Source organism: Diorhabda sublineata, chromosome 7, assembly GCF_026230105.1.
Source record: "Diorhabda sublineata isolate icDioSubl1.1 chromosome 7, icDioSubl1.1, whole genome shotgun sequence".
Classification (NCBI taxonomy): domain Eukaryota; kingdom Metazoa; phylum Arthropoda; class Insecta; order Coleoptera; family Chrysomelidae; genus Diorhabda; species Diorhabda sublineata.
In genome coordinates, this window is record NC_079480.1 from 12532702 (window position 1) to 12560508 (window position 27807).

General features: G+C 30.7%; 1 protein-coding gene across 6 annotated transcripts in view; it reads left to right on the plus strand.

Moving 5' to 3' along the window:
- Positions 1-158: 158 nt before the first annotated feature.
- LOC130446381 (WD repeat-containing protein 7) overlaps positions 159-27807 on the plus strand; it is a 42862-nt gene continuing 15213 nt past the window's right edge. For 4 of the 6 annotated variants that reach the window (XM_056782603.1, XM_056782604.1, XM_056782606.1 and 1 more), the window contains exons 1-13: positions 159-268; positions 556-704; positions 964-1174; positions 2458-2601; positions 2702-2930; positions 4312-4444; positions 13955-14045; positions 22758-23037; positions 23093-23233; positions 23307-23527; positions 25341-25660; positions 25725-25885; positions 25988-26170. In XM_056782603.1, coding sequence (XP_056638581.1) covers positions 568-704; positions 964-1174; positions 2458-2601; positions 2702-2930; positions 4312-4444; positions 13955-14045; positions 22758-23037; positions 23093-23233; positions 23307-23527; positions 25341-25660; positions 25725-25885; positions 25988-26170 — 2251 coding nt within the window. In that variant the 5' untranslated portion in view covers positions 159-268; positions 556-567. Of the gene's footprint in view, positions 269-412; positions 705-963; positions 1175-2457; positions 2602-2701; positions 2931-4311; positions 4445-13954; positions 14046-22757; positions 23038-23092; positions 23234-23306; positions 23528-25340; positions 25661-25724; positions 25886-25987; positions 26171-27807 lie in introns of those variants that run through there. The other 2 variants (XM_056782605.1, XM_056782607.1) reach the window with 2 other exon arrangements.

Here is a 27807-nt window from a genome sequence, read left to right on the forward strand (position 1 = left end):
TAATATTGTTCAAAATTTATATTGTTGATCTGTGATATATGTCAAACGTCTTATCGTAAAATGGCACTCTAGGAGAAAATTTAAAGATTAATGGTAATAGATAAAAAATTGCGATTATCTATGGTCCTAATTGATTATTTGACAAACCTGTCTATGTCAAATAATAAACAGCTGATTACTAGTAAAATGGCGAATTATATTTTATTCATTAAATTGGATAAGTTAATATTTTGAGCGTAATCCGTCCTTTTAAAAGTATTTTGATCAGGTAATCAGTGAAAGAAACGTTTAGGATAATAACAAGTTAGTTTAATGATTGTAGGCGCATGTCTTATTATCGATGATAATGCACCAATCTAAAATACTTTATTACTTCAGTATTTATTACTCTCCATGTTAAATCAGACGCAGATTATTATAAAACTAAGAAAATTAAGTCATGTGACCAAAATTTGTGTACTTTGATTGAACTTGATGTATTGAATTGTTTGAAAATTAACACTAATCTCTACGTTTAAATATAATTTGTTATTAATTACATTTATGTTGTTTTAGTTTTTTTTTAAAATGCCTGGAACAAGTTTAGTGGTACCCGTTGTATTGTGGGGCAAACATGCCCCAACACATTGTATATCATGCATTTACCTGTCAAAGGATTTGAAGACATTGGCCACTGGTTGTTATGATGGACAGATATGTCTCTGGTAAGATAATGATTTTTTTTCTTAATTGAAGAAATTAACTGTCATACGTTATATTATATATATTTTAAATAACAATGTTTATATTGTTTATAACTCAATATAATGCAATATAAACTGCTTCATATTTTTTTGTATTTATATAAGATAATATGCTATATTTGATTTGATATTGATAAAGCACAGGGTGCAATTCTGGGACCACTCCTGTAGTAAAAAATGTTTAAGTTGAATATTTTCAAATGGATTTAAATTATTTAAGGCAAGTGGATCCAGATACACTGCAGATGATTCCCAGATGTCTTTTAGTAGGCCACACAGCTCCAATTTTATGTATCACAAGAGCATCGATGATTCAAGATAATAATTACATTGTCTCTAGTTCTGAAGCGGGTGAAATGTGCACTTGGGATTTGATAGATGGTAAATGCAGAGAAACTGTTAAAATACAACAAGTACACACTAACATGCAGGTAAGGCTTTATTGAATGTGAAAATTGTGGAAAAATGTGTTATGATATATTTATGTCTAGTTTCATATTTTCTCATCTTAATTTAAATCAGTATTTTATTATGTATTTTATTCAGCTATTGAGGAATCATAGTTGTTCTCTACAGATAAATTTGCATAATTAAACATCCCTTTGTGATTCTGTAAAACTTGAAGCTTTTCTTTACCCTTTTTAGCCCTGTCAAATCACTAGGTGCTCTATTTCTAACATATTTCTCTCAATTTATCCCTGCCTAGTGCTCTTTCTATTTATCTGCAATTTTAAGGTCTTTCTTCCCATTTAAGCAGCCGTTGAATGAGGGCAAGAGCAGGAATTATGATAAATTCTCTTCTCCCCCCAAGGGCTCTGAGAAAACAGAGACAATGAAACTCTCTACCCCAAATGAATTGATTTCTACCAATGTCAAAGCCCTGACAGCTTTTGGTAATGCCCTGCTCAACTGCTGCAACATTAGTGAACAGGAGAAAAAAAGGGTGCCGAAATGGCTCAGGACTTGATGGCCTGAGGTCCTAAGGTTGCCTCGACCTCCAACCCTTCTTCACCCAGGAGTTCCCCCCCAGAGGCTCAGGTAAGACCTGTTAAGAGGCTAAGAATCTCTACAAAAACTTTAAAAGGAGGTCTTAATTCCTGTATATTCTCCTGTATTGTATTAAAAAAAACTGTTTGATACTCTATGCATTGTCGCAATCCTTTTATATCTTATAAATTATATATATTACAGCATTTCATGCTTAAAGGCTCATGATTAATTTTTTCACTATTGAAAAAAATAATATATTTCAAATTCTCTAAGATCTGTTTTTTTCTTCTTATACTCTTTGTATAAGATATTACGTTTCCTATCCATTTTTTTCAGAATCCCTCTTTTTCTAATTTCCTCTTCCTTCATTTGTGCTCTCTTGACAATTCTGTTTGCATTAATTCTGCACACTTATCCCAACTACCTGATTCTTTGGGTTACACAAGGTTGTATTCCTCTTTTTTTTTCAAAAATTTATCTAGAATATAATTATGTTGATATTTCAAAATGTATTTCTGCTACTGGAAGTATTGGTGTATTGGTGTTAAACATATTTGTATAACTTTCAGTTTGTATCGTCTTATAACAATTAATTGTTTCTAATGGGGAAAATGAGGGGCTTATTAGTGGATTAAAGTTGGGACTAAATTTCACTAATAAATCAAACAACATGTATAACTCATATGGAATTAATCTGGAAATAATTTCCTTTAATTTTTTACAGGCATATCACATGTGTAATTGTGAAGATCTACGTCTTTTCTGCAATGGATATTATCCCGAAATCATAGTAATGGATCCTTTCAGTTTGGAAATACTATTTATGCTTTCATCCAAGCAGAACCCGGATTGGATTAGCGCCTTACATGTATGTGTTATCCCTTTATTTCACTTATCTTCGTACACATGTGGAAAAATGATGATATGAACTTATTTCTGTGATTCAATAATGAATAATTACATTATAGGTACTGAGACCAGCGAAACGTAAAGATGATGTAGTACTGGCGTTAACAACGACTGGTATGGTCAAAGTTTGGACTTTGACAGGTGCTGAAAATAGACATCAAGAACCAATTTATGAAAACGAGAGTAAACAGATTAGAACTTTGAACGCTGTATGTTTGCAGTGCTGCTGTTATAACCAAAGAACTGTACTGGTAGTTTGTACCAAATATTGGCAAATTTATGATGCAGGTAAGGTCACTGCTTAACAAATTGTTGCTTCTCTACAGAGTGTAACAAAAAATCAATATAAATATTTTTTATGTTTAAATATTAGTTTTTTAATGTTTGACAGACAGATAAAAATTTTACGTTTTGACTACTTTAGGTCTTTATCAAAATATTTTTTATTCATTTAAATTAGTATAGGAAATAATTGAAGATTGTAATATTAATTTTTCCATTGTGCAACCTTTACCTTAATATTTTTTTTGAGGTAAATCATTCCTGTTTGATTTCTAGCTGGCTGACTTGTCAGATTGTATTGCACAATGGTATAAATTTCTTATTGTCTAATTTATCCTGTGTATCCTATGGTCAAAAAGTGATTGATAAACTTAAAATTTTGTATGGGTCACTAAAAAACATCATTTGTAAATGAAATGGGTGAGTGCCAAATTTGCACAGAGACTTTTGACTGATGAATGATAAGAACATAGTGTATGCATGGAATTGAAAGATTGTCTTCATGTAGATCCAAATTTATCCAAATTGTTACTGTAGATGAAAGTTTCATCAAAGGTTATGACTCTGAGACAAGGCTCCTAATGGAGAACCATTAACTTACCTCACCCTAATAGATCTGCCAATCAAAGTTTGTTTCAAGAGGAATAACTATGAACTATTTTACTACAGGATACTGGAACATACGTATTTGGATGACATGCTACAAAACGCTTTTGAGCACTAAAAGTTTTCCTGTCTATCCTCATATGCCTTAGTCACCTAGTTGAGCACCAAGCAACTTCTGTGTCTAGCTGAAAATAGAAAAATGTATTAAAAGGAAAACTTTTGGATACAACTCTTGACCTTGAGAAGGCCACAACAGAGCAGATGAAAGCCTTTCTAAAATAAAAATAAAAAAAGGGATCAGTACATTGCTAACCAAAAGATTATTTGAAATCCTTTTTTACATCTAGAATTGCTGTCTTCACACTGTGATGAAGCAATTATTGATTTGGTTGGAAAAGGCTTCTCACAAGTACAGATGTAAAAAGCCTCCCTGTAGCACAAATGTCGATTTTTAGATAATTGAGAAGGCTTCCAGGGAAGGAAAAGTATCAAAGACCAGACATGACAATTCTTGACCACATTTCTCAATAATTGTCCAAAATTACTTTGAACAGATTAAAATCCAATGATATGGCCAACTAATTATCCCGACCTCAATCTAATAGATACTTTTTACTATTTCTAAACCAATATTTACAATTGCAGTGTCTGATGCTTTTTTTAATTGTAAGTGTTGGTGTAGAGGTAGTAAACAGTATATCTGTTCATCACAAAGGGTCCCAAAAAATTTTTTTTATTCTCGTTTTTTATTTCAAAATATTCAATCACATTATTATTTTAGGTGATTTTAGTGTTTTGTGTTCCTACTTGGCTTCAAGAGGAGAGCGTTGGATGTCTGGAGATTTTCTTGCAATCGATAGAATAATAATGTGGTCAGATGCAGGAAAAGGTTATCTTTACAAATTACCAGCTAAGTAAGACCTTTTTAAATGGTATAAATATAGATGTGGTGTAAGAATTATCAATAACAAATCAGTTTCGTTTGATTAACATATTGACATTAACTAAATATAATTAAAAAGGTTAATGAATCAGGGTGTGTATTTATTGTTTTTATCATAGTAGAAATTGACTGGACATTTTATTAAAACGGTTCGATACTAATGAGAAAATGAAGATCTTTTATAATCCATTTCCTAAGAAAAACACAAATTACACAGTAGACTTTGAATGTTTTGTAAAGTTCAATCAATGCTTATCCTAAAAAAATTATTTTTTATGAACACACTATATATTTCTTGACAATGCAGTTCAGTTATATAATAAGATATGAACAAACTATATATATAAAATCTGTACATTAACAGGTTATCTATTCCTGTGATTTGGTTAGAAATATTGGAAAAAATGATGAGCGTGTCATTGCAGTATTCAGGGAAGTTTTCAATTTTTTTTCGAATATGTTCAAATTTTAGTTCTAAGAAAATTTTCGATGCTGCTGTTATCAAATTCCAATTCAGTTTCTTGATAGAAATGCAATTCATTTATATAATAAGATATGAACACACTATATATCAAATATGTACATCCACGGGTTACCTATTTTTGTGATTTGGTTAGAAATATTTGAAAAATGTTGGACGTGTCATTGTAGTGTGCAGGCAAGTTTTCCAGACGAAGTTTTCATTTTTTTGGGGGTTTTTCAAATTTTTAGTTGCATAAATAGTTTCGCTGCTGCTGTTGTCAAATTCCAATTTAGTTTTTAGACACAAATGCAGTTCAGTTATATAATAAGATATGAACACACTATGTATAAAATCTGTACATTAACAGGTTATATATTCCTGTGATTTGGTGGGAAATATTGGACGAGTCATTGAAATGTTCAGGAAAGTCTTACAAAGTTTCCAGTAGAAAAATCCTAATTAAATCTTATCTCCAAGTAAAATTTTTTTGTAAAATTATGTAAAATGTTTTTTTTTGCTATTTTTCTTCCCTTTGACATATAATAACCAGAAAAATCGTTAAAAAACTTCATCATCAGGAAATACTTAGCTGTGTTATTTTTTCTTTGTTATTGTTTTTTCAGTTTAACATATAATGAGTAGAAAAATCGGTAAACGAACCTTATCAACAGGAAACTTACTTATAAAGCTTCATAATGATTTTGTTATCAATAAATGTTAGTGAAAAAATAGAAATTGTTAGTAGAAATTATGTACTTATAAATTATCTCTAGTCTCTATCAACTATTTAAAAATTAACCAATTGAATTTCTACTTTCTTTATAATCAAATTTGTTTTAATATGTGGGTAACTGCAATACAAATAGAAACTTCTTCACAGATATTGTAATGTAAAAATGAAGTTTTTTATCGTAAACAAGTATAAGTTTAGTTATTTTCAAAATTTCTATTTCCGATGGATGTATTTGGTTATATACATAGTTTATACTTGAATCAAAATAAATTCTGATATTATTATTCCTACTCCTGACAAATTGTTTATCACATTTTGTAAAAAATTGTCACGTTCCTCCATTTGTACATCACAAAACTTCTTTAGGATCCACAAAATGATTAGAGCATATTAAATACATTACTTCCTACCTCTACACTGTCTGACGCACTTTCGATATCCAAGTTATCATCTTCAGAGACCTAAATATTCAGTTTCCTTTGGATATTGATATTTTAATTGTAAGATCTTATTGACTTACCTTTTTTATTTACTTAAGCAATCAGAGAAATATGTTGAAAAAATCGAATGGAAATTTAAAAAAATAACTTAATTTTATACTTATTAGTCTATCAAATTATCTATTCTAAAATTTAGTTGCTGCAATGAATATACATCCTGATCTCGGTAGTTCGTTTACTATATAACTAAACACGATATAAACAGGTCATCTTTTTGTTTTTTATAGTTAGCAATATGGCAATTTCAGTTACGATTTAGTTTTTTTTTCTTAAAGCGCACCTCCATTAGCCAGTGATATTAATGATTTATTTTTTTTTATTTTTCACATGGACTACGAACAGCAAGCTACGTGGCAAGAAAATTAATAATAGGTTAGATTCTCACTACATTTTATGTGTTTTTCTCTTTCTTTCGCTTCATTTAAGCCAGCCTTTTTATTGCTGTAAAATAAGTGCTTTTTTCATTGTGAGCTAATGGGCCAGTTCAAGATTCAAATTTTAAATATAAAGTACACGTATTGAGTTGTTAGTGTTACACTTGGTGTCGGTTATTGCTTAGTTATCTTATTAAGAAATATATACAAAATTGGTTTGATAATATGCAACACAAGCGAATCAAATGTGAAATAGATGTGTTTGTTCCAGAAATCCCATTGGATTCATAATATAATGCTTCCGTATAGATCAATCTCAAGGTTTTCAGTGTTGAGCTTTGAGTTATGTTGAAGTCCTCAAAAAATCGTCCATCACTCACTTCTCCATTTTGTGAGGCAGGGATGTACTTAGCTACCTGCTAAAAGGAGTTATTTTCAACTAAACAAGATGAAAACAAACCAAAAATTTCAAAGGTTTTTCTATCTACCTCCTTCTCTAGTATTTTGTCTATCATCATCTATCCAATTTCCCAGAAGATCCTAGAAAAGATTGATCCTCCGCTACTTTAGCAAATCTGTCTTCTATTTGTTTTTTCCTCCACTCCTGAGTGACCATTAAAGGTTTAGTTATGTCTTTAGTCTAATTTCAATCCAGGTATTTTTCCAATTCACATTATTGCGTACAAATACGAAATTAATTCCCAAATAAAAATGGAAATGGAAGTTTATTCTATTATATCAGTCAGTTTTTAGTTTGAAGGATTGAGATAGTCAAAAATCATATTTTTATATGTTTATTTTGAAGTTCAGTAAGACCCTCCTTAACGCTGGGAATACGTTCCATCAAAGTAAAGCATAATGCGAAATTATTAAATTTAATAATTTTTTATATAAAAATAAAATCGAACATTTATTTCTCACAAAAATAAAAACAATATAAACGAATATATACTTATGAAAACAAAGTCAGTCAGATCATTTAGTTTATTCTATATTTCCAATTTTCTGCCTTTTTGTCAAAAAGGCCTCTAATGTAGTTTGTGGTTTTCTTTTGCATTCTTTTAGAAGTTGTTAATAAGTGGATAAAGCATCTATAACACCCCGTGCTTTTGAAATCCTGTCAAAATTTGGATCATTTTCAATAAATTGGTCCATAATTTCAGTTATGGTGGTCAAACTTTTTTTTCACAAACACAATCTAAAGTTCTTTTTGCTCTTCTTTGAAATCATTACTATCAATGTTTTTGTTTTCTTCTTACTCAGTTAATGCCTTGAGCTCATCATTAGAAAGACTAGCTGCTGTTTTTTTAACTATTTCATTTAAAATTATTTAAATTTAATATAAATTTAAAAAAAATGCACAAATGTAATCCAGACACAGATATAATCTCTGTGTGTGTAAACCTATTAGTCATTTAGACGAAGCATATAAAAACTTTCTTCATTTTTATCCTACATTAACGTATCCTCTCGGATTACCAAATTTTTGTTTTATATTAATGTGACTGAGTAGAATCATAAATTTAGCTACTTAAATTCAACGTTTATTGTAGTCATTAAGATTTATATCTACACTATTATAATGGGGATACACATCACAGATGATTGACGGTGTCCCTTGGATACTTGAGTTCCAATAAAGATAACAAATTATGTACTTTATTTTGTATCGATGTGACTTTAACGATCATACTTATAAATAATTATAACCTTTTGATACAATAGGATTTTTCAGTATTTAAGAGCGGTCTGTAAACAGATAGGTGTTAGTTCGAACATGGTCTTTGGATTATTGAAACCACGTTTAACTAATTATTTTATTATTTAATAACTAGTTTATTTCAAAATAGCTTTGATGTTTTAACACAACGAATATGGTCAACCATCATTGATTAACTCGAAGATACATTCCAGACGTCTTCCACATTTACCTCATCAAAACCAGTTTGTTCTTTCGACAGAGTGTCCAATGTCTTTGCTCTTACTTTAATCTGGCCAAATGTTCTTCCATACTTCTTTCAAAGATCTTTCTGTTATCTCATTCCAAGAAAGGTTTATGTCTTCTTCAGTATTCATGATATTCTAGTTTTTCCGAAATTCTCTTATTGATTGCTTCTCTTCTCCAACTCATTCTTCAAACACCTGCTTAAATGTTCGCCGCAAGTAATAAGCCTAAAAATTGGATATAATGCCTTGGTCCATTGGTTGGCAGTTGTGTTAGGCTGCAAGAAAACCTTTTTGACTGGGATGCATGTTGTTTAGTCTGATAAATTTATTGGGTGCCTAGAACATTATCAATTAATAGTAGGGCTCTTTTGTCATTTTTTTTTAATTTCGCAGTAACGTTTAATAGACGAGCAGAAATGTTCGGTGAATCAATCCTGGAAAATTTTCATAGTAATCCATTATTTTTTATTAGACTCCCAAATTACAAATTAAGAAATACCTCTCGATTTGAAAGAAATTTATTTAACACAAAGAATCAACGTTTGCGATATGCACCTTAAACGAAATGAAATCGACCCTTTCTTGAAAAGAATTATCACTGGTGATGAAAAATGGGTCCTGTACAGTAACATGAAACATGAGTACGATGAACCAACATAATCCATATCCAAAAAAAGCTCATGCTGTCAGTTTGGTGGGATTACAAAGGTGTTGTGTTCTTTGAGCTGCTTTCAAGGAACTAAACAATCAATTCTGATGTTTACTGTCAATAATTAATGAAACTGAATGACGCATTCAAAGAAAAACGGCCAGAATTATCAAATCGGAAAGGTGAAAAGTATTCCACCTTGATAATGCAAGGCCTCACACATCTTGGCAACTTGTGGGAAACTATTGGAGCTTGGCTGGGAAATGATGCCACATCCCCCATACAGCCCTGATCTGGCACCATCTGATTACCATTTGTGACTACATGTTAACAGATATTGAGCTACATTTCTTGTCAGATGCCAAACCATCTTTGAAAACCGTGGAATTTGAGTATCATGTACTAAAAATGCAGTTTTGTTCAAAACAATTGCTACCAATTGATTAGATGTTCTCTCCATGCTACAGTAAATAATTTCTGCTCATTTTCGTCCTCATTTGCAAACTATACAGATAAGATTAGACAGATGTCCATGATTTGACGTGGTGGCCAAAGTTTATAATATCTATCTGCAAATTTAGCAGAAGCTATTGAACATAAATAAAGATATTATTGGAAAACGATAACAAATATAAGCTGAATATTTGTAACTGCTAGACATCAGACGGAACAAACTTGATGGTGTTATTTCAGCTGTAACTAATCGAAGGATATTTGATGTGATGGAAATATGGTTTTTATTTTCAATATTCCCCATGAATATAAACTAAAACTAGGTTTTATTTGTTTGACCAATATCATCAGTTTTTCTTGGAAACAACCCATCAATTTAATTCAATTGTCCAACTTTTTTTTCTGTTTTTAAAAAAGAGAATATTAATAATTTTTTTTCTTTTGCGCGAGGATATTACCAAATGAAAATATAAGAGGGTTTAATCTAATAAATATATATAAAACGCCCTATTGTGAACTGGTTCATTGCTTAATGAAAGTATAACTACTTGTATAGTTAATGAAAGAAATCGCTTATTTTCAATGCCTTACATCTACTATTTTAATTATTAACTATAAAAATAATAATCTATGAATAGATTAAGTTTTAGTTATACAGTGTGGTCCATTTATATTGGTAAATCTATTATCTACCGAATAACCTATATCCGGTCTTAGACATTGGAGACTGTTTCTCACAACAAAAGGTATGACAAGACTTAAGCAGATCTACGTTTTCCCAAGGGATAGTCACTGAAATGAATACATTGTGAGAACAAAAATGAAAAACACCGGGATCTGCAGCTTCTGTGGAGAAAAGAACACAAATTACATGACTTAATAAGTCGTGTGACTGACACACAGATGGCGGTGCCATTCTCAAATCCATATGACGTTTATGAAGTACCAACTTTCAAAAGACTATGTGTAAAATTTTATGTCGATTCGAGTAGTCAGAAAAAAGTGACAGCCATTTAAGTGAAGCTACTTTTGTTATTTTCCAAACAATGGATTCAAAACAATTTTGTGTGTTAATTTATCATTACATCTTGAAAAAGATTTTTTCTAAGTGGGTGTCGCGTTTACACACAGTTGATCAAAGTGTTGATGATTCAGAGCAAGTGTTTGGCCATGTTTACACATAATAAATCAGATTTTCTGCGTCGATATGTGACAATGGATCCATCACTTCACTCCGGAATCAAAACGATCATCATCTAAGTGAACTGCAACCACGTCGGAAGCATCTAAAAGCACAACATTCTGCTGGGAAGGTTAAGGCTTTAGTATTTTGGAATGCGCATGGAATATTGTTCATCGACTATCTCTAGCGAATACTGCATAGAGTTGTTGGATCTTTTGAATGCAAAAACGTCCTCATATATCGAAGAAAAAACCACTTTTTCACCAAGAGAATGCACCGATTCTCAAATCAATAGTAATGATAGTTAAATTGAACGAATTACGCTTTGAATTGCTTCCTCATCCACCTTATAGTCTAGATTTGGTCTCCAGAGACTACTAGCTATTCATAGATTTAAAAAAAATTCTCACCGGTTAAATATTCAGTTCCAATGAAGTAGCAATTGCTGAAACTGAAACCTATTTTGAGGCAAAAGACAAATCCTTCTACAAGCACGGCATCGAGAAGTTAGAGAAGCATTGGAACGATTGTATAAGGAGATGAATAAAATCGATTTTTGGCAAAAAATTTTGTTTCTCTTAGTTAGTCAAACGACTTATTGAGTGAAGTGTTCGTATGCACCAAGCCTGCAGGAACCTGTGCTCAGGTGTGGAGAATTAAACTCCTTCAATATTGTTTTGGGACTGTAAAAAGAACTGTACTATGCATTTCCAGCTTAGTTAACTAAGGGGGGACACAGACACAAATCTTTTAGGTCACAATCTTGTATAAACTTCTTAGATTTTCTTCTATCTAATTAGTTTATTCACCATTTTACCAGAAGGGTAGTATTTGAAGTAGGTGCCTAAAGTGTATCAAAAACCATTCACTGTATGGGTTGGTTTGCTCCATGTAACACATATATTAAAACATTGATTAAATTACTTTACCACGTTTGAGTTCGGATGTATTTGTTTGCATATAGTAAATGAAGGTTTCTAAGAAACATTTTGACTTGAACAAGTAGGCTCAAGGTTACGTTAGTACAGGCAACATCGATCTAAATTGGTCATGGTGCCCTCGTAGGCCTAATGTCCATTGTGTTGATCATTATTTGGAAACAATTAACTATGTAACTACTCTCCCATCTTATTCCACTTTGTAGTTTATTTTTCAACATTTCCAACACAGAACGTAGCTTTTTTCTATTTCTAATTCTGCTATTTCCTAATGTGTCGTCGTCCCCCATCAATTGACGACAGAGCAGATGCTTGATCTACTTCTCCGTTACAATCACACTCCCCTTTTGTAGAGTCTTGTGGAGGATCAAACTAAAGATAAAGTTTGAGGAGCCTCAAATTGAATTAAAGACTAATATTTCTATCGTTTCCCCCCCTTTTTTAATTTTCAGCATAATTCAATTTAATTAGATAGTGGATGTCAGGTTTTTTTTCTTTCTGATGCACCAGTTACTTTTTAATTTTAAAATGCTTTCTGCATGTGATATTTTTTTCATTTTCTGTGAAAAGTGAAGTTCGCAATGTAAATATTCTTGTTTTGTAGCAATTTTTTACACGTCAATTTTGTAAATGATTAATCTAATGTTTTTCAAAATGTATTACAAAATTTATCACACCGGAATTCTTAAATAATTGATTCCCAGACGATGAATACATAAGAATTCGAAAACTCGGAAATATATTAGAGTTAGTACACTTTGGTGTTCAATTTATGTCATAATCTCACTACGAAAACGTTCATAATCTATTTGGCAAAGACTTCGTTTCAATATAAACACACACCAACACTCTTTTACTATACAATAACAATTAGATTTAATGATTCTATAATATACGAGGGATGTTTATAAAGTAAGTTCCATTTTGAAATGAAAAAAGAAATATTATAGATACAACAAAGAAATTTATTGTTCAAACCACTCTTACATAATATTGATTTGGTTTCAAAACTTCATAATATTTATTGAAATAGTTTCAAGTGCTCAATACGATCATTATTCGTCAAAACGAATAGATGTGTGTAGAAATCACATGGTATCAAATTGGGTGACAGTGGAGTTCATGGAAAACAAGCCTTAGATTCACATAATGTGAACTTACGTATATCTATTAGTGTCATTTCATCACTCAAGATGATGTTATCGATCATTTATGATCTGTTAGAGGTAGAAATCACACAGTCACAATTGGGTTATAGCGTAGGCCATGGAAAACAAGTCTTCTCAATAAACTGGAACCTTGGAGCTGCGAATGTCCATTAAGGACAACTCATCTCTGAAGATGATAAGATCTACACCATCTCCATCGTCTTGGAGCAATATTTCTCCAACAAAATTGGCATGTAAACTATTGTTTGTAGGGTATAAAAGCCTATAATAACTTCAAATAATTAGAAAGCTTTCCAAACTGATATACTCATGTTTTTTTGAGAAACACAAGTGAACTTAAGACTCCATCTTTAATGTTAGAAATATTATGAAGTGTTAAAATTCATCCAAGCAGTTGTTCATGAGCCATGTCTGCCTGTTGGGTATGTCTTGCAGATACTAGTCTAGGTGGGATCACGGTGGACACCTCGTAAGTGCATCTGCCGTGTCTAGCATCCTCAGGGTATGCTTGGGAGCCGACCTCCAAATGTGCGAACAGTATTCCAAAAATGAACGAATCTGTATCTCGTAGAGGATTAGAAGATGTTGCGGATTGTATAGCTTCTTTTTCTTAAAGAGTGCTCCAATTTTTTGTGAAACTGTTTTAGCTAATTCGGCCACGTGATTGTGTCAGGATATATTGCTGTAAACTTTAACACTCAAGGACTTGAACACAAAAATATTTGGTCTAGTTCACGTTCTATCTCTGTGTCAGATATTTGTTACATTTGGTGTAATGGCAGCATAAAATGTGTTCAATATACTAAAAGTTCTATGATTCATTATAAATTCTAATACTAATAACATCTCAATGACAATAGATTTATTTGACTCTAACTGCGATTTGAAATTATTTTATATACATGAGAAAAGTAAGTAGTGTTATCTTTTTCCAGCAAAGCTTTAATTCAAAACGCAAATTCCGATAATTATACAGATTTTAGTGATAATTACTGCATTTTCAAAAGTGCTATGCAGTTCATTTGAATTTCATTTTTTAAATAAGTTTTAAATTTTTTTTTTGTTTTTATAGCAGTATACCAGACCATGCAGATTTCCATACACCAAGTACGGAAAGCGATAGTCCATTTCTATATTGTCTTCTGAATCAACCAGACAGCAAGGTAATTTTTGAATATGTCGACACACTTTTGGTAATTTAATACTGAAACTACTTTCTGTTGCTGCTTTTATATCCAATCCACAAAGTTTCAGAACATTCTTATTAGTTTTTAAAAATAATTACAGAATATTTGATGGCTGCGTAGAGTTATATAGGCAAAGGCCAGGTACCATGGAAAAGAAGAATATCCCACTTATCTCTCTTTTTAATTTTTTTGGTTTCCATATTATTATTTTTTTTTACCTTGTCACATAAATATTTACTAAATAAAACATTAGTGGACATATGTTTGAATGAATGATTGCTCATTCTATATTTCGTTGCTTTATTTCGTTAAAATCAAGCCCCGTTGAAAACTTGGGGAGTTAAACGCCAAAATAATGCTGACTATGCCTTTGATCAATAATTCCTTGGTTTGATAGACGTAGGTCACCATAAATTACATTTTTATGTATGTCCCTTGAAGTATTACCACCTTTAAAACTAAAGATGTCATATTTCAGCTCATTCTTTTCAATAGTTCATTTGAATTTTTTGAAGTGAACAACCTTCCAAGTTTTTTGAAACAATGGAAAAAATAATTCCAAATGTTTATTATTACAAACCTAAATCAAAACGGCAGTGATCTTAGTAGTTTGGACCCATTAAAAACGCAATAATTATTTGGAAAGATTATGGCCTCTATATTTTGTGATACACACGGTATACTGTTCATCGATTATTTAGAAAAAATTAACGATTATTACTGTACATAGGTGTAGATAGATATTGGGGTGTCGTAAACACTGCGGCCCAAAGGATCTATTGTGTCCCCCTTTCTTACCGAGATACTGGGGAACCCAGTATGAGTTGACCTAATCCAACTCCTTTTAGAAAGTCCAAAATATAGGATGGCTGTAACTGCTAGAGATCTTCGTCTTTTATTTCATACATTCCCAAGTGTAGTGCTCTGGAGTTCCATAGAGTCTCACACTTCGAGAGAATGTGGATAGAGGTTTCCTCCTCTGTACAACAAAATCTGCACGCCGCATTATCTGCTAAGTCTAGGGTCTTTAGGTGTCTATTAAAGCGACAGTGCCCCAACAGGACTCCTGTTAGTATACCTAGATTGTTCGTACGTAGGTTGATACATTCAGCAGATCTTCTCTGGTTATAGTTTTCCAAAAGAGTCTTTGTCTTAAACGGTGTGTGAAGTTTAGAGGGAGAGAGTAGTTTTGTTTATCAAGTGGCTGTAACAAATTGTTTGTTTCATGAATGTGATTGCTGCACCGGAAAAAAATGTGATTTAGATCAGCACGAGAAATATCATCACAAGTACAGACTGGTGGATGGGGTATCTCTCATGACCAGTTTTCAGCTATTTCATTTTCCTTCATTCCTTTGTGTCCCGGAATCTATTATAGGGTAATTTTATTTTTCTTAACTAGCTTGTTTAATACTGTACATAATTAGACTGATTGAAGAAGGAAATAACAAAGAAACGATCTCATAAGAAGAAATAAATAACATTATGTAGTCTAATATATTTGATTTGTTGCTGTCTCAACCACCATAGTTTCCTTATGTAGTCCCGAGTGACTACTAGCTGTTTCCAAACTGTGTGTAGTATTTAAACGAGCAAATAAGTTTGTTTTCTCAGTTATTGGTATTGATATGTTTCATTTAATATCTGAAAAACATTCTTTTTTAGTTTTTAAAAGATATCAGTTTTCTCAATTTGTTTTTAAAACCTAGTTGATGTATGAAATGTTTTGGTTTTTACCATAATTTTTTATACATTCAATCTTGATGTTTTTATGCTTTCTAAGTGTCGTACAGGCAAAAATATTTTTTATATAGGGTGATTCAGTATCATTAACCCTCTAAACTGCTCTAATTAGTATTTTTTAAATACTAAATATTGTATGTAGAGCTTAATATAATTTTAAATTTTGATGAATAGAATATCTATATAACATTACATTATGTCCTTTATGTGACATTTAAACGCCTAATAAATTACAAAATATACAATAACAAATTTCAAAATTTCGTATCATATTTTTTTTTCAAAATTTACTTATGTGTTTAGATCGGTGAAACTAAATTTTTATCAGGTGTTTATCATATTTATTTTTTATAAAAAACTAAAAAAAATTGTTTGAAAAGCCTATGGCCTTATTGTACCACTATTAAATGAAACTACTTTGTTGAATAAAACTAAATTTGGCTGAAAAAATTTGTTTCATGTTTTTAAATGAAAGATAGTTAAAAATTATACAAACAAAACTAATTTTATAACAGAAGAGACCTAAAATCAAGAGGATTTTAAAACATAAAAAGTCTAAACCAAGGCGCGCACTGAAATGGTGTGGTAGTGGTGAGGTATTGGAATGGTACATGGCATAGCGATGGTGAACATTTGGCGTGGCGATGGAATAGCGGCGAAGTGGTATGAAATTGATTTAATGCCCACTGCATTGGCAAACAATGTATGGTGTCACCGATTTATCATCAGTTCTGTCCGGAATGTCCTCAGAGGATGAAGATGATATTTTATTTGTACAGCTTGCCAACCTAAATGCTAAAAATCGGGAGAAGAAGAAAAAACACTTTTGGGTTCATCCTCTCTGGCAGAAAAAATTTGGAATATGTTAAATTCTTGGTCGTCTCGCATGTTTCTAGTTTTTCATATAATTTCACTTTATTCACTTTACATCCGGGTAAACAAAAATACGTAGTTGTAATGCATCACTCCACCTGCAAAGTACCACGTCACCGTTACTCCGTTTTGATGCGCGCGTCTTCATTTGTCTACATAGGCTTTACCGATTCCACCTGCCACTTGGTCACCACGCCACTGCCACGTCACTTGCTGATGACTTTAATGCGCGCCTTGCTTAAGAAATTAGAACATTTTGTTTTTTGTTTACTAGAGTATAGATTGATGATTGATTGACGTGTTTTTAGTGGTGATAGTCAACAATAAAATTAATTTTTATAACTTTTTAGAATTGTTTGTACAAAAGCATAAAGATTATTATCATACAATAATAAGATTTTAACAAAGACCTTGATTTTGACGAAACGTTTTTACTAATTTAGCTGAAGGATATTCTATTTTAAGCAATGTCTGTTTTGTGTGTAAATTGATTCACCTCCTGGTGGGAACCATTAGGATCTGTTAATTATCTGGTTGGTTATACAGCATTGGCTATCTAATTTGAGGACTATTGTATTTATTAAGATTTATGGTACACTATCCTAATGTGGACCCACTCCAAATGTTCCTTAGACACTTGAAGTTCCGTTAACGTATCAAATTACTTTATTTTGTATCTATGTGACTCTCACGACCATACATATAATTATTTGTATATTTTGTACAATAGGATTTTAGGATTCTAAAGTGGTCAAATTTGTAAAATTTCCTGATATATTGTTGTTGAAAATGATTGGGAGCAATCATGTTTAGAAAAGATAAATGTTTCCGCAGACTCGTATTTGACTGGAAACTTTTAAAATCTGTTGGCAGGATTTCAGTTTTTAAACCGTGCAGAACTTTATACAAAGAATTAACAATATTAATAATATTGTTTTTTAAATAATTAACTTATAGTCTTCCTTCTTATACACCTTTATTTGTCAACTCCATGTACAATACAAATCATATTAATATATCATCTTAACCTTAATGATGAATCATTCTCGATAATTCTCTATGATTCTCACTAACTGACTTCTTCTTTTTTTATTTTCATATATCTTAACAGTAGGCCAGAAAGTAAAAAAACTAATACCTATATTATTAAATACAAACCAGAAAAGTATTATTTTTAACACCCTCTCTTAATACTTTTCTATGAAATTTCAAATATTATATTTTGATTTTTTTCTTTTATTAACATTAATAATAAACAAAATATCTTAACATAAATTTAAATAATCTCTATTCTTATAAAACTGTCTTTTGTGGAGCCCCTTTGTTAAAATGTCTGCTACTTGATTTTTAGTTCCAATAAAAGTTAATTCCATTTTCTTTGTATTTAAAATGTCACACACAAAGTTGTATTTTATATCTATATGTTTTACACGTTTGTTATTTTCGGGATTTTTTATCAAAGCTATACATCCTTGATTGTCCTCATATATTTTAAAATTTTGAATATTGACTTTCATATCAAACAATAATTTCTTAAACCATAAGCAATCTTGTACTGCGGAACATAATGCCACTAACTCAGCTTCTGAGCTTGAAAGAGTCACACAATTTTGTTTTCTTGTTACCCATATCACTATATTACCAAATAATTTAATTAAATATCCTGACACTGATTTTCTATCTACCACTTCACTTCCCCAATCAGAATCCACATAACACTCAAACAAACTCTCATTATTTTTTCTTTCAAATTTTAAATGCATATTAACTGTTCCTTTTAAATATCTTAAAATTCTTTTTAATCCTGTCCACACCAAACTATTATTTTTATCTTGAAATCTACTTAAATAATTTACTGAGTAACTGATATCTGGTCTTGTTCCAAGCATCAGATACATTAAACATCCAATTAGTTGTCTTACTGGTAGTGTGCATTCATCATCTTTATTTTCAAAAATATTAAACTTTGGATCTATAGGTGTTGCTGTGGGATTGCAATTATCAAAATTAAATCTTTCTAATATTCCAAGTAAATATCTTCTTTGACTTAATTCCAAGATTCCTTCTTCTTTAATATAATTTACTTCAAGTCCTAGAAAACTCTTTAAATCTCCTTTATCTTTTATATCAAAACATCTCATTAAATCATTTTTACAAATTTCAATTTTATTTAATTTTTGCCCTGCTAATATGATATCATCCACGTAGAGTAATAAATACATAATTTGTTTATCTTCATCAACTTTTGTATATAGACAATAATCAGTTTCTGATCTTGTAAAACCTAAATTTAATTAATATGTATTTATTTTTATATTCCAGCATTTTGCAGCTTGTTTTAAGCCATAAAGAGCTTTATTCAATTTTAAAACACATCCTGGTTTACAATTTACCCTCTCTGGCGCATAAACATATATTTCTTCTTTTAAATCTCCATTTAGAAATGCCGTTTTCACATCAAGTTGTTTTATATAATATCCATATTGATTGCTCACTGTTAGAAGAGTCCTTATTGTTGTCATTTTTGCCACAGGTGAATATATATCATCATAATCATAAGTATTTCTCTGTCCACATCCTCGTACAACTAATCTCGCTTTGTATCTGTCTTCCATTATTGTTTCTAATGGTTTCTTAGCAAATACCCATTTAGCTGTCAAAATTTCTGCTTTTTCCGGTTTCTCTACTTCATTCCATGTCTCATTTTTCTCAATTGAATCAATTTCCCTTTTCATAGCCTGTATCCACATATTTTTGTCACTTCTATTATCTATTTCCTCCACTGTCTCTGGTACTTTTTCTACAAATGATACTGCATCAAATGCCATATATAATTCATAATCATTATATTTTTCTGGAATTTTGACTTTCCTTTTTATTCTTTCAAAATTTTTTCTTTTATGAGCTTCATCATTACTCTCATCTTCTTCGGATTCTATTTCAGCGTTTTCTTCTAAACTGTTTTGTTCTCTATTATTTATTTCAATACTTGCCTTTTTTATTTTATAAATAAAATCAGTTTCATTAAATATAACATCTCGTGCTACTATCACCCTTTTTCCTTTTATACTCCACAATCTATAACCTGTATTTGTATATCCTATAAAAATCATTTTTTCAGAAACTGGATCAAACTTTTCTCTAAATTGTTTTTGTATATGAGCATATGCTGTACATCCAAATATCTTAATATTTTTTATATCAGGTTTTTTACCATACCACAATTCTGCTGGTGTAACATTTTCTAAATGTTTGCTAGGGCTACGATTTAAAATATAAGCAGCTACTCTAATGCTCTCATTCCAAAATGTTTTTGGCAGGTTGGCTTCTTCTATCATTGTTCTTGCCTTTTCCAACAAACTTCTATTAAACCTCTCAGCCTTACCATTCTGCTGTGGCGTATATGGTATTGTATAATCTAAAACAGTTCCATTTGATTTACATAAATCTTTTATATCTTTGGAAATATATTCCCCTCCATTGTCACATCTTAGCACTGCCAATTTTATGTTAAATTTTGATTGTACCATATTTACATATTCTTCAAAACACTTAAACACCTCATCTTTACCTTTTATGATATACACTGTACAAAAATTAGAAAAATCATCCACAAATGTAACAAAATATTTACCCCCATCGTGACTTAGTGGCGTTATTGGTCCAACAACATCAGTATGAACAATCTCTAATAATCTTTTTGCATGTGATCTTGTTTCAAATCTAAGTTTTGTCATTTTACCTTTTACACAGGCTTCACAAAAATCAATTTTATTTACATTTACATTTTCCAAACCTTTTACCATTCTTTTATCAACTAATAACTTTAAATTTGCATTACATATATGCCCTAATCTTTTATGCCACATCATTGATTCATTGTCATCATTTTCAATCATAAAACATCGATTTTCTATCTTATACTCAAAAATAATCTCATAAAGCCTGTTTCTAAATCCTACTCCTATCAATTTATTTTCATTATATAAACTAACCTGACCACCCTCAAAAACTACAGATACATTAGACATTTCTAATCTTTTTACTGATAATAAATTCTTCCTTAAATTTGGAACGTAAAAAACATTTTTTATTATGCATTCAATGATCTTTCCATTTATTTTACTCAAAACTTTAATATTTCCAATACCTATTGCCCTCAAATATTCATTATTCTTTGCTACTGCTATGTTAATTGGTGTTTTTAATTCTAAATATTCATAAAAATATTTGTTATTATTTACTAAATGATCTGTACAGCCTGAATCTATATAGAATGAGATATTATCGTTACTTACAATCTTACTTTCATTACCATTCATCAAAAAACATATTCCATCTTGCTCTTCCTGATCTTCTGAACTTTGTTTCTTGTTCACCTCTACATGATTTCCCTGATTTCTGTAGTTTGTATGATAACTTCTACCTCGAGTGAAACCTCTACTTGGAGTTGCATATCCTCGAAAACCTCCTCTACTATAACCACCTCTATAATTTCCTCTGAAACTACCTCTTGTAAAACCACCTTGCACAACTCTTGAATTTGATTGCCCTGGTACACTTTCTTTACAGTCTTTTTGCATATGTCCTTCCTTGTGACACCGGAAACACACTATTTTTCTAGTATTTGTAGTATTAAATACTGCTGATTTTTGTTCATAAGTTGATTGTTCAGATTTTAATGCTTTTCTTCTTTCTACTTCACTTCTAAATTTTCTTTTGACGAAATCTATTGTTAACACTTTAGGATCCATATTCTCTAATATTGTTATAACTGTTTCAAAACTTGGAGGCATCCCCATCATTAACATACATACAATGTCCTCATCACTCATAACAGCCCCTGTAGCTCTTATCTTCCTAACAAGGTCATCAAATTCTGTCAAATAACCTTCCAAATCTTCATTCTCTTTTAATTTTAATGACATTAACATTCTTCTTAGCATCATTTGCCCGGGTAATCCTTTTTTTTTCATAAATATCTCCTAAAGCTTGCCACATACCATAGGCTGTATTTTTCTCCGTTACAAATTCTAATTGCTTATCATCCAAACATTGTATTATCAATGACTTACATAACTTATCTTTTTTCATAGCTTCCTTTTTGTCTTTTTCCACTGTATAATCTGATTCCACAAATTCTTTTTCTATCCATTCTGCCACATCTTTTTCTTCTAGTAATATTTTCACTCTAAATTTCCATGAGTAATAATTTTCACCATTCAATAGTTCTATGTTATAAATATTTTTTATTTGTGAATTAGCCATTTTCTTTATATTTTAATTATCCACAGAATCACCTGGGCCCATAACCTGTTGTTTTTTAAATAATTAACTTATAGTCTTCCTTCTTATACACCTTTATTTGTCAACTCCATGTACAATACAAATCATATTAATATATCATCTTAACCTTAATGATGAATCATTCTCGATAATTCTCTATGATTCTCACTAACTGACTTCTTCTTTTTTTATTTTCATATATCTTAACAGTAGGCCAGAAAGTAAAAAAACTAATACCTATATTATTAAATACAAACCAGAAAAGTATTATTTTTAACAAATAATAAGAAAGTTCCCCATTTGGTGCTAACTTAAGTGGACACAGTGTATAACAAAAGTTTGAAACTTGTTTAAAGGAAGCAGATTTAAAAAAAATTCATGATCTTCTAATTAATTTAGGCATTATATTAATTAATTTATGGAAGATTATCATCATAATGGTCATTTGATTGGAATGAACATTGCACGAGTTTTTTGACGATTGGTCTCAGTAAAAAATTCTTGCACAATTTAAAAATTTTTTTTTAATTAGTTTCAAATGCAATGGGAATTTGTCAAATTTCCGGATATATTGTTGTTAAAAATGATACATGCTTAGAAACGATATACATGTCTCTGCACATTCGTATATGACCGTAAACATTTAAAATCTGTTGACTGAACTTTTTACAAAAAATATTTTTTTCCGTAATATTAACAATAGGAAAGTTTCCATATGGTGTGATTTTAAGTGTATAAGAAAAATAGTTAAAAATCTATTTGGATCTTATTAAATTATCATTTCAGCCTTTGTCTTGTCCACCATCTATGCATTTTATAACAACAACAAGAGCAAATAAAACCAACAAATCTAGATATTTGATAAGAGGTGATTCTGAAGGCATTGTGATGGTATGGAGCATACCTGAAATATCTGCAGCGCAATTAGAGGAAATCCAAAGACAGAAACTACCTCAACCAGTAACAATGAAAGCCACCCTTACCACAAGTTTGACAGAAGCGTGGGCGGGAATGAATCCGAGTCCAGTTGGTATATTGGATCAACTTGAAAAACAGGAATGTCAGTGTTAGTATCAAACATCTACTCCTCGAAACTTTATTAAAAGTTTTTCATATTTCAGCTATCAAATTGACTGCAAGTATTTACCTACCCTTGCAAAGTAGATTAGTTGTTGGACGGGAAGATGGATCGATAATTATTGTACCAGCAAATCAAACAGTTATGCTGCAATTACTCCATGGAAATCATCAACAATTTAACGGTAATATTTATAACAAAAAATTGTTTGTTTAGTAAAAAAAATTTACTGTTAATTCAAATTATGTCTTTTTCAGGTTGGCCTCAACATCAAATTTTATCCGGGCATGGGGGCAGGGTGAACTGTTTATTATATCCTCACAGAGAACATTCTAGATATGATAAAAATCATTTAGTATCTGGTGGAGTAGATTTCGCTGTTTGTTTGTGGGATTTATATGGTGGTACATTGCTACATAGATTTTGTGTCCATGCTGGGGAGATTACACAATTATTAGTACCTCCGAATAACTGCAGCGTGAGTAAAAACTAATAAACTTAAATGTGTGTATAATAGGGTAGGTCAAAAAAATTCAATAATTTTTTTTCCAATAACATGGAAAAATGGACACCTTATAAAAAATTCTCATGATATATGAGAGAAAGATCCTCCGCATCGAAGTTTTTTTGTTTTTTACTCAGTCCATTAGAAAAAAATTCATACCTTATCATTAATTGATTGTCAAACGTAAGGTGATGACTAGGGTTACCAGACGACCGTTTTTAAATAACTGTATTGATTTTTATAAATATGTTAAAACTAATAAAAATATGTTAAAACTGATTTGCTCATCGAAGAAATATAAAAAATAAAGAAAGCCACTATATAATTTTGTTTTTTATTTGTCTCAAGTACATAACTAATTTTTTCCAAACCTGTAAGAGTTGTCAAAAAAACTTTATTAACAAAAGTTTTCTGTATTAAAAGTTATTTATAGAATATTGACTTTTGGATTATACAGGGTGTCCCAAATCTTCAGTGTCGACATCAACTTTGGAATTTTAAATGGAATGCCCTATATTTCATTTCGTTTTTTGATTTTGTGGTAAAAACAAAGGCAACTTACATAAGATCGACCTATTTGATTTCTGCAGGGCTTAGGAAATATTTAAGGTTATTTGAATGTTTATTGAAAAATCATTATATTTGGAAAATTCCGCAAAATGAAAAGTAGGTTAACTGGCATCATTTGCAAAATGAATTTACAAATACAAAACTTTGGTTTAATGAATTTTTATGATTTTCGGGCCTAGAATCTTTTTTTTACTGTATGAATTTCAAATGTTGTAGATAACAAAATCTCTTTTTTTGAAATAGCACACCCTGTATATTATACATTTAATAGGCATGAGCATAAAAATAAGAATACATACACGTCTTATACCTATATATAATGATTGTGGAATTATTTGATTTTTTCTCATTTTTTTTCTTGCATTTCTTACACTCCGAGTATTGTATTTTTGAAAAAAAAACTAAATAGAAAATGTTAATCAAATACAAAAAGCTATAAAAATATCGTACTGTCAAACGAATATTTTTATTAAGAATAATTTAAAAAAAACATTTACTAGCATCTCGAGAGATTTGAAGTATGAATATGTAGAAAATTAGTAAAATATACTCAATTAAAATACCCGAAACATATTTAAAAACAGTTTGTTTTCTAGTTATCCCCCATTTTCTGCTATGCAGGTAGTATACCTTGCCTCCATGCTTCGCATTGTACCATTTTAATGGAGATAATTAATTTCCTCTCGAATTTTTTCTTTCTGTTCTGCCACTGTATAATTATTTCAATTTATGTATACCCCATATTTTTAATTGATATCGATACTGAAGAATTGGGACATCCTGTATAATCCAAAAGTCAATAATCTAAAAATTCCTTTAAATGCAAAGAACTTTTGTGATTAAAGTTTTTTGATAAATCTTACAGGTTTGGAGAAAAATATATGGGTCTTCACCTTTGTTTGTCACCCTGTACAATCAATTAATGATTGGGTATGAATTTTTTTCTAATGGACTGAGAAAAAAATAAAAAGGGATCCTATTAAAATAAAGAGCTTATATATCGAGAAAATTTTTTTGGTGTGTCTAACAACTCATTTGTCCATGTTACTTGTTAGCAAAAAAACATAGTTGATTTTTTTGACCCACCCTAATGTATAATTGTTATTCGACCCTGTATATGAATTTGTTATTGTTAAAAATCCATTTCAATATTTGGATCCGAGTTTAGTAACGATATTTCTAGAACTTCAAATACGGTTTGAATTTTTTTTTGTAGGCTCGGATTCAAAAGTGCATTTGTTCTGTAGCGTCCGATCATTCTGTCACTTTACTTAGTTTAGCGGAAAGGAAATGCGTATGCCTAGCTTCGAGACATCTTTTTCCAGTAACGACAATTAAATGGAGACCTAACGATGATTTCATGATAATAGGATGTTCCGATGGTACCGTTTACGTTTGGCAAATGGAAACGGGTCATTTGGATAGGGTGTTACAAGGTATAGCGGCCGAGGAGGTGTTATATGCTTGTGAAGAGAATGAAGCGAATAACACATCATCAGAAGTTGGATTGGCGAATCCAGCTGTACACTTTTTTAGGTGATTATAAACTATGTGAATCGAATTTTTTTAATCTACGTTAATTTTTTTATTATTCATATAGAGGATTGAGACACAGAAATTTGTCAGCTATAAGGCATGCCACACAACGAGGTTTGCATCAGCTACAAATGCTCGGAGCCCATACGAACAATGATGATCCCCATATGCAAAGGAATCACAATTCTCCACTGTCAATACAAGGCCTAAGAACAAATCCCAAAGGTGAATTGTTTTAATGTATAATTTTGATGATATCTAAGAAGTTATAAATTCAAGAAGAATTAAATTTATAGTTTAATTACTAAATTTGAATTAATATTTTAGATCCTGAAAGTCATATCCTTTTTTTCGATATAGAAGCTTTAATAATCGAATTATTAAGTGAAGAATACGAAACAATGTCTCCGGGTAGTCTTGAAGCAGCTGGATTAATAAACGCATCAGAATATTTGAAAGTAGCAGCTTTGACTCAAAGTGCGAGTCCTGATGCACATAAAAAGATTGCCGGTAAGTGGGTACTACTAATATCTTGTTTATATTCACACACTGTATTATCACAGTTTTTAATTATCAACAAAAATATTTCTAGAACCACTTTATAACTTACATTTTAATATATACCAAATTCTAATAGTATTAGGCTAGAATCTTCTTCGTCTTCTTGTTTCGTTTCAGCTTTTTAGGTATTCAGTTTATATCTCTGGACCCTCCTGCATCATTCTCTTCTTTTATGCCCATTTCCCTAATTTGATTAATCTATTTCTTCCTCCTTCGTTTTTAATTGGTACATCTAACCTCCATTATACCTCTTTTTAATCTGACTTGATATATTCATAACAATTAATTTGTCCTATTTTCCATTTTTGTTTTGTCATATTTCCTGTTTATCCTGGCCAGCTTAGTTTTCAGATATTTTCAGATAATATGAGTCTATAACATTTACTTATGTCTCATGTTTTTATTATTTCCTTTTACCTTTTCAGGTGCTTCTGATAGCTTTTGTACCATTGCCGTCTTATTTCTGCTATCTGTTGTCCCTCAAATTCTTTTATTTCTTTGTTTTTTATTAATGTTCCTTTGCTCCCTTATTTTCACGTAATTTTGGTTTACTTAATTCTTCAATAGCAATTTAGCTGCATCTTGCTAATATATATTTTTAAGCTATTTATGAGTGGTTCATTTCTATGTTTTGTCTCAAAAATTCTGGGTGATATAGATTAGGGTTTAAGTCGTTCTTGTACTATTGACTTTCTTTCAACCATCTTTCTCTTTTACCCCTTTATTCCTTACTTGGTGTCGATTTTTGTTTATTATTAGTGCTTCCTACGCCTATTATTTTATACCATTCTTTCATAACGATTCAGTTTTTGTTGACATTTTTTCCTTTATCGATTGTTGTTTTGTTACATTTTTCATGTTTCCTTTCTTTATCCAGTCCTATTAAGATTTCTAGCTATTTGATGTTTTTCCTTTTTTTTGTTCCAATTTCCTTTATATAGTTTATTAATTTTTTGATCTCCTTTACTTTTTATTCATCCAATTCAAATGTTTCCTGCTATTGTTTTTCCTATTATCGATTTTTGTTTGTTATATTTCTAGGGTCTTCATTCTTTATCCTGTCCTACTTAGTTTTCCAGTCATTCTTGTTAGGTATTCTGAGTCTATTATATTTACTTGTCTCTTATTTTCTTGTCATTTTCTACTACCTTTTTAGGTATTGTATGATGCTTCTAATAGCTTTTGTACCATTTTCTTTTCTCCTGTTTTTATTTCTTAATCTTCTATTTCTTTGTTTTATTGTTCCTTTACTCTACTACTTATCAAGTTATAATTTTTCCATAGCAATTCAGATGGTTTTTGCTATTGTTTCTATTATTAATTTTTATTTTGTTACTTCTCTATGGCCTTAGCTCTTTTTCTTGTCCCACTCAGTTATGCAGATATTCATAAGCATTTCATTTCTTCGTGTTTTTTATCTCATTTCCTTCTCATTTCCATAAAAATATCAGGGGGAGTAGATTAGGGTTTAGGTGTTTTTGTGTCATTGACTTTTCCTTTATTACTTTCTTTGTCTCGATTTCTGTTTTTTATATATCGAGTCAGTTGTTTCTTGCTATTATTTTTATATTATCAATTCGATGTTT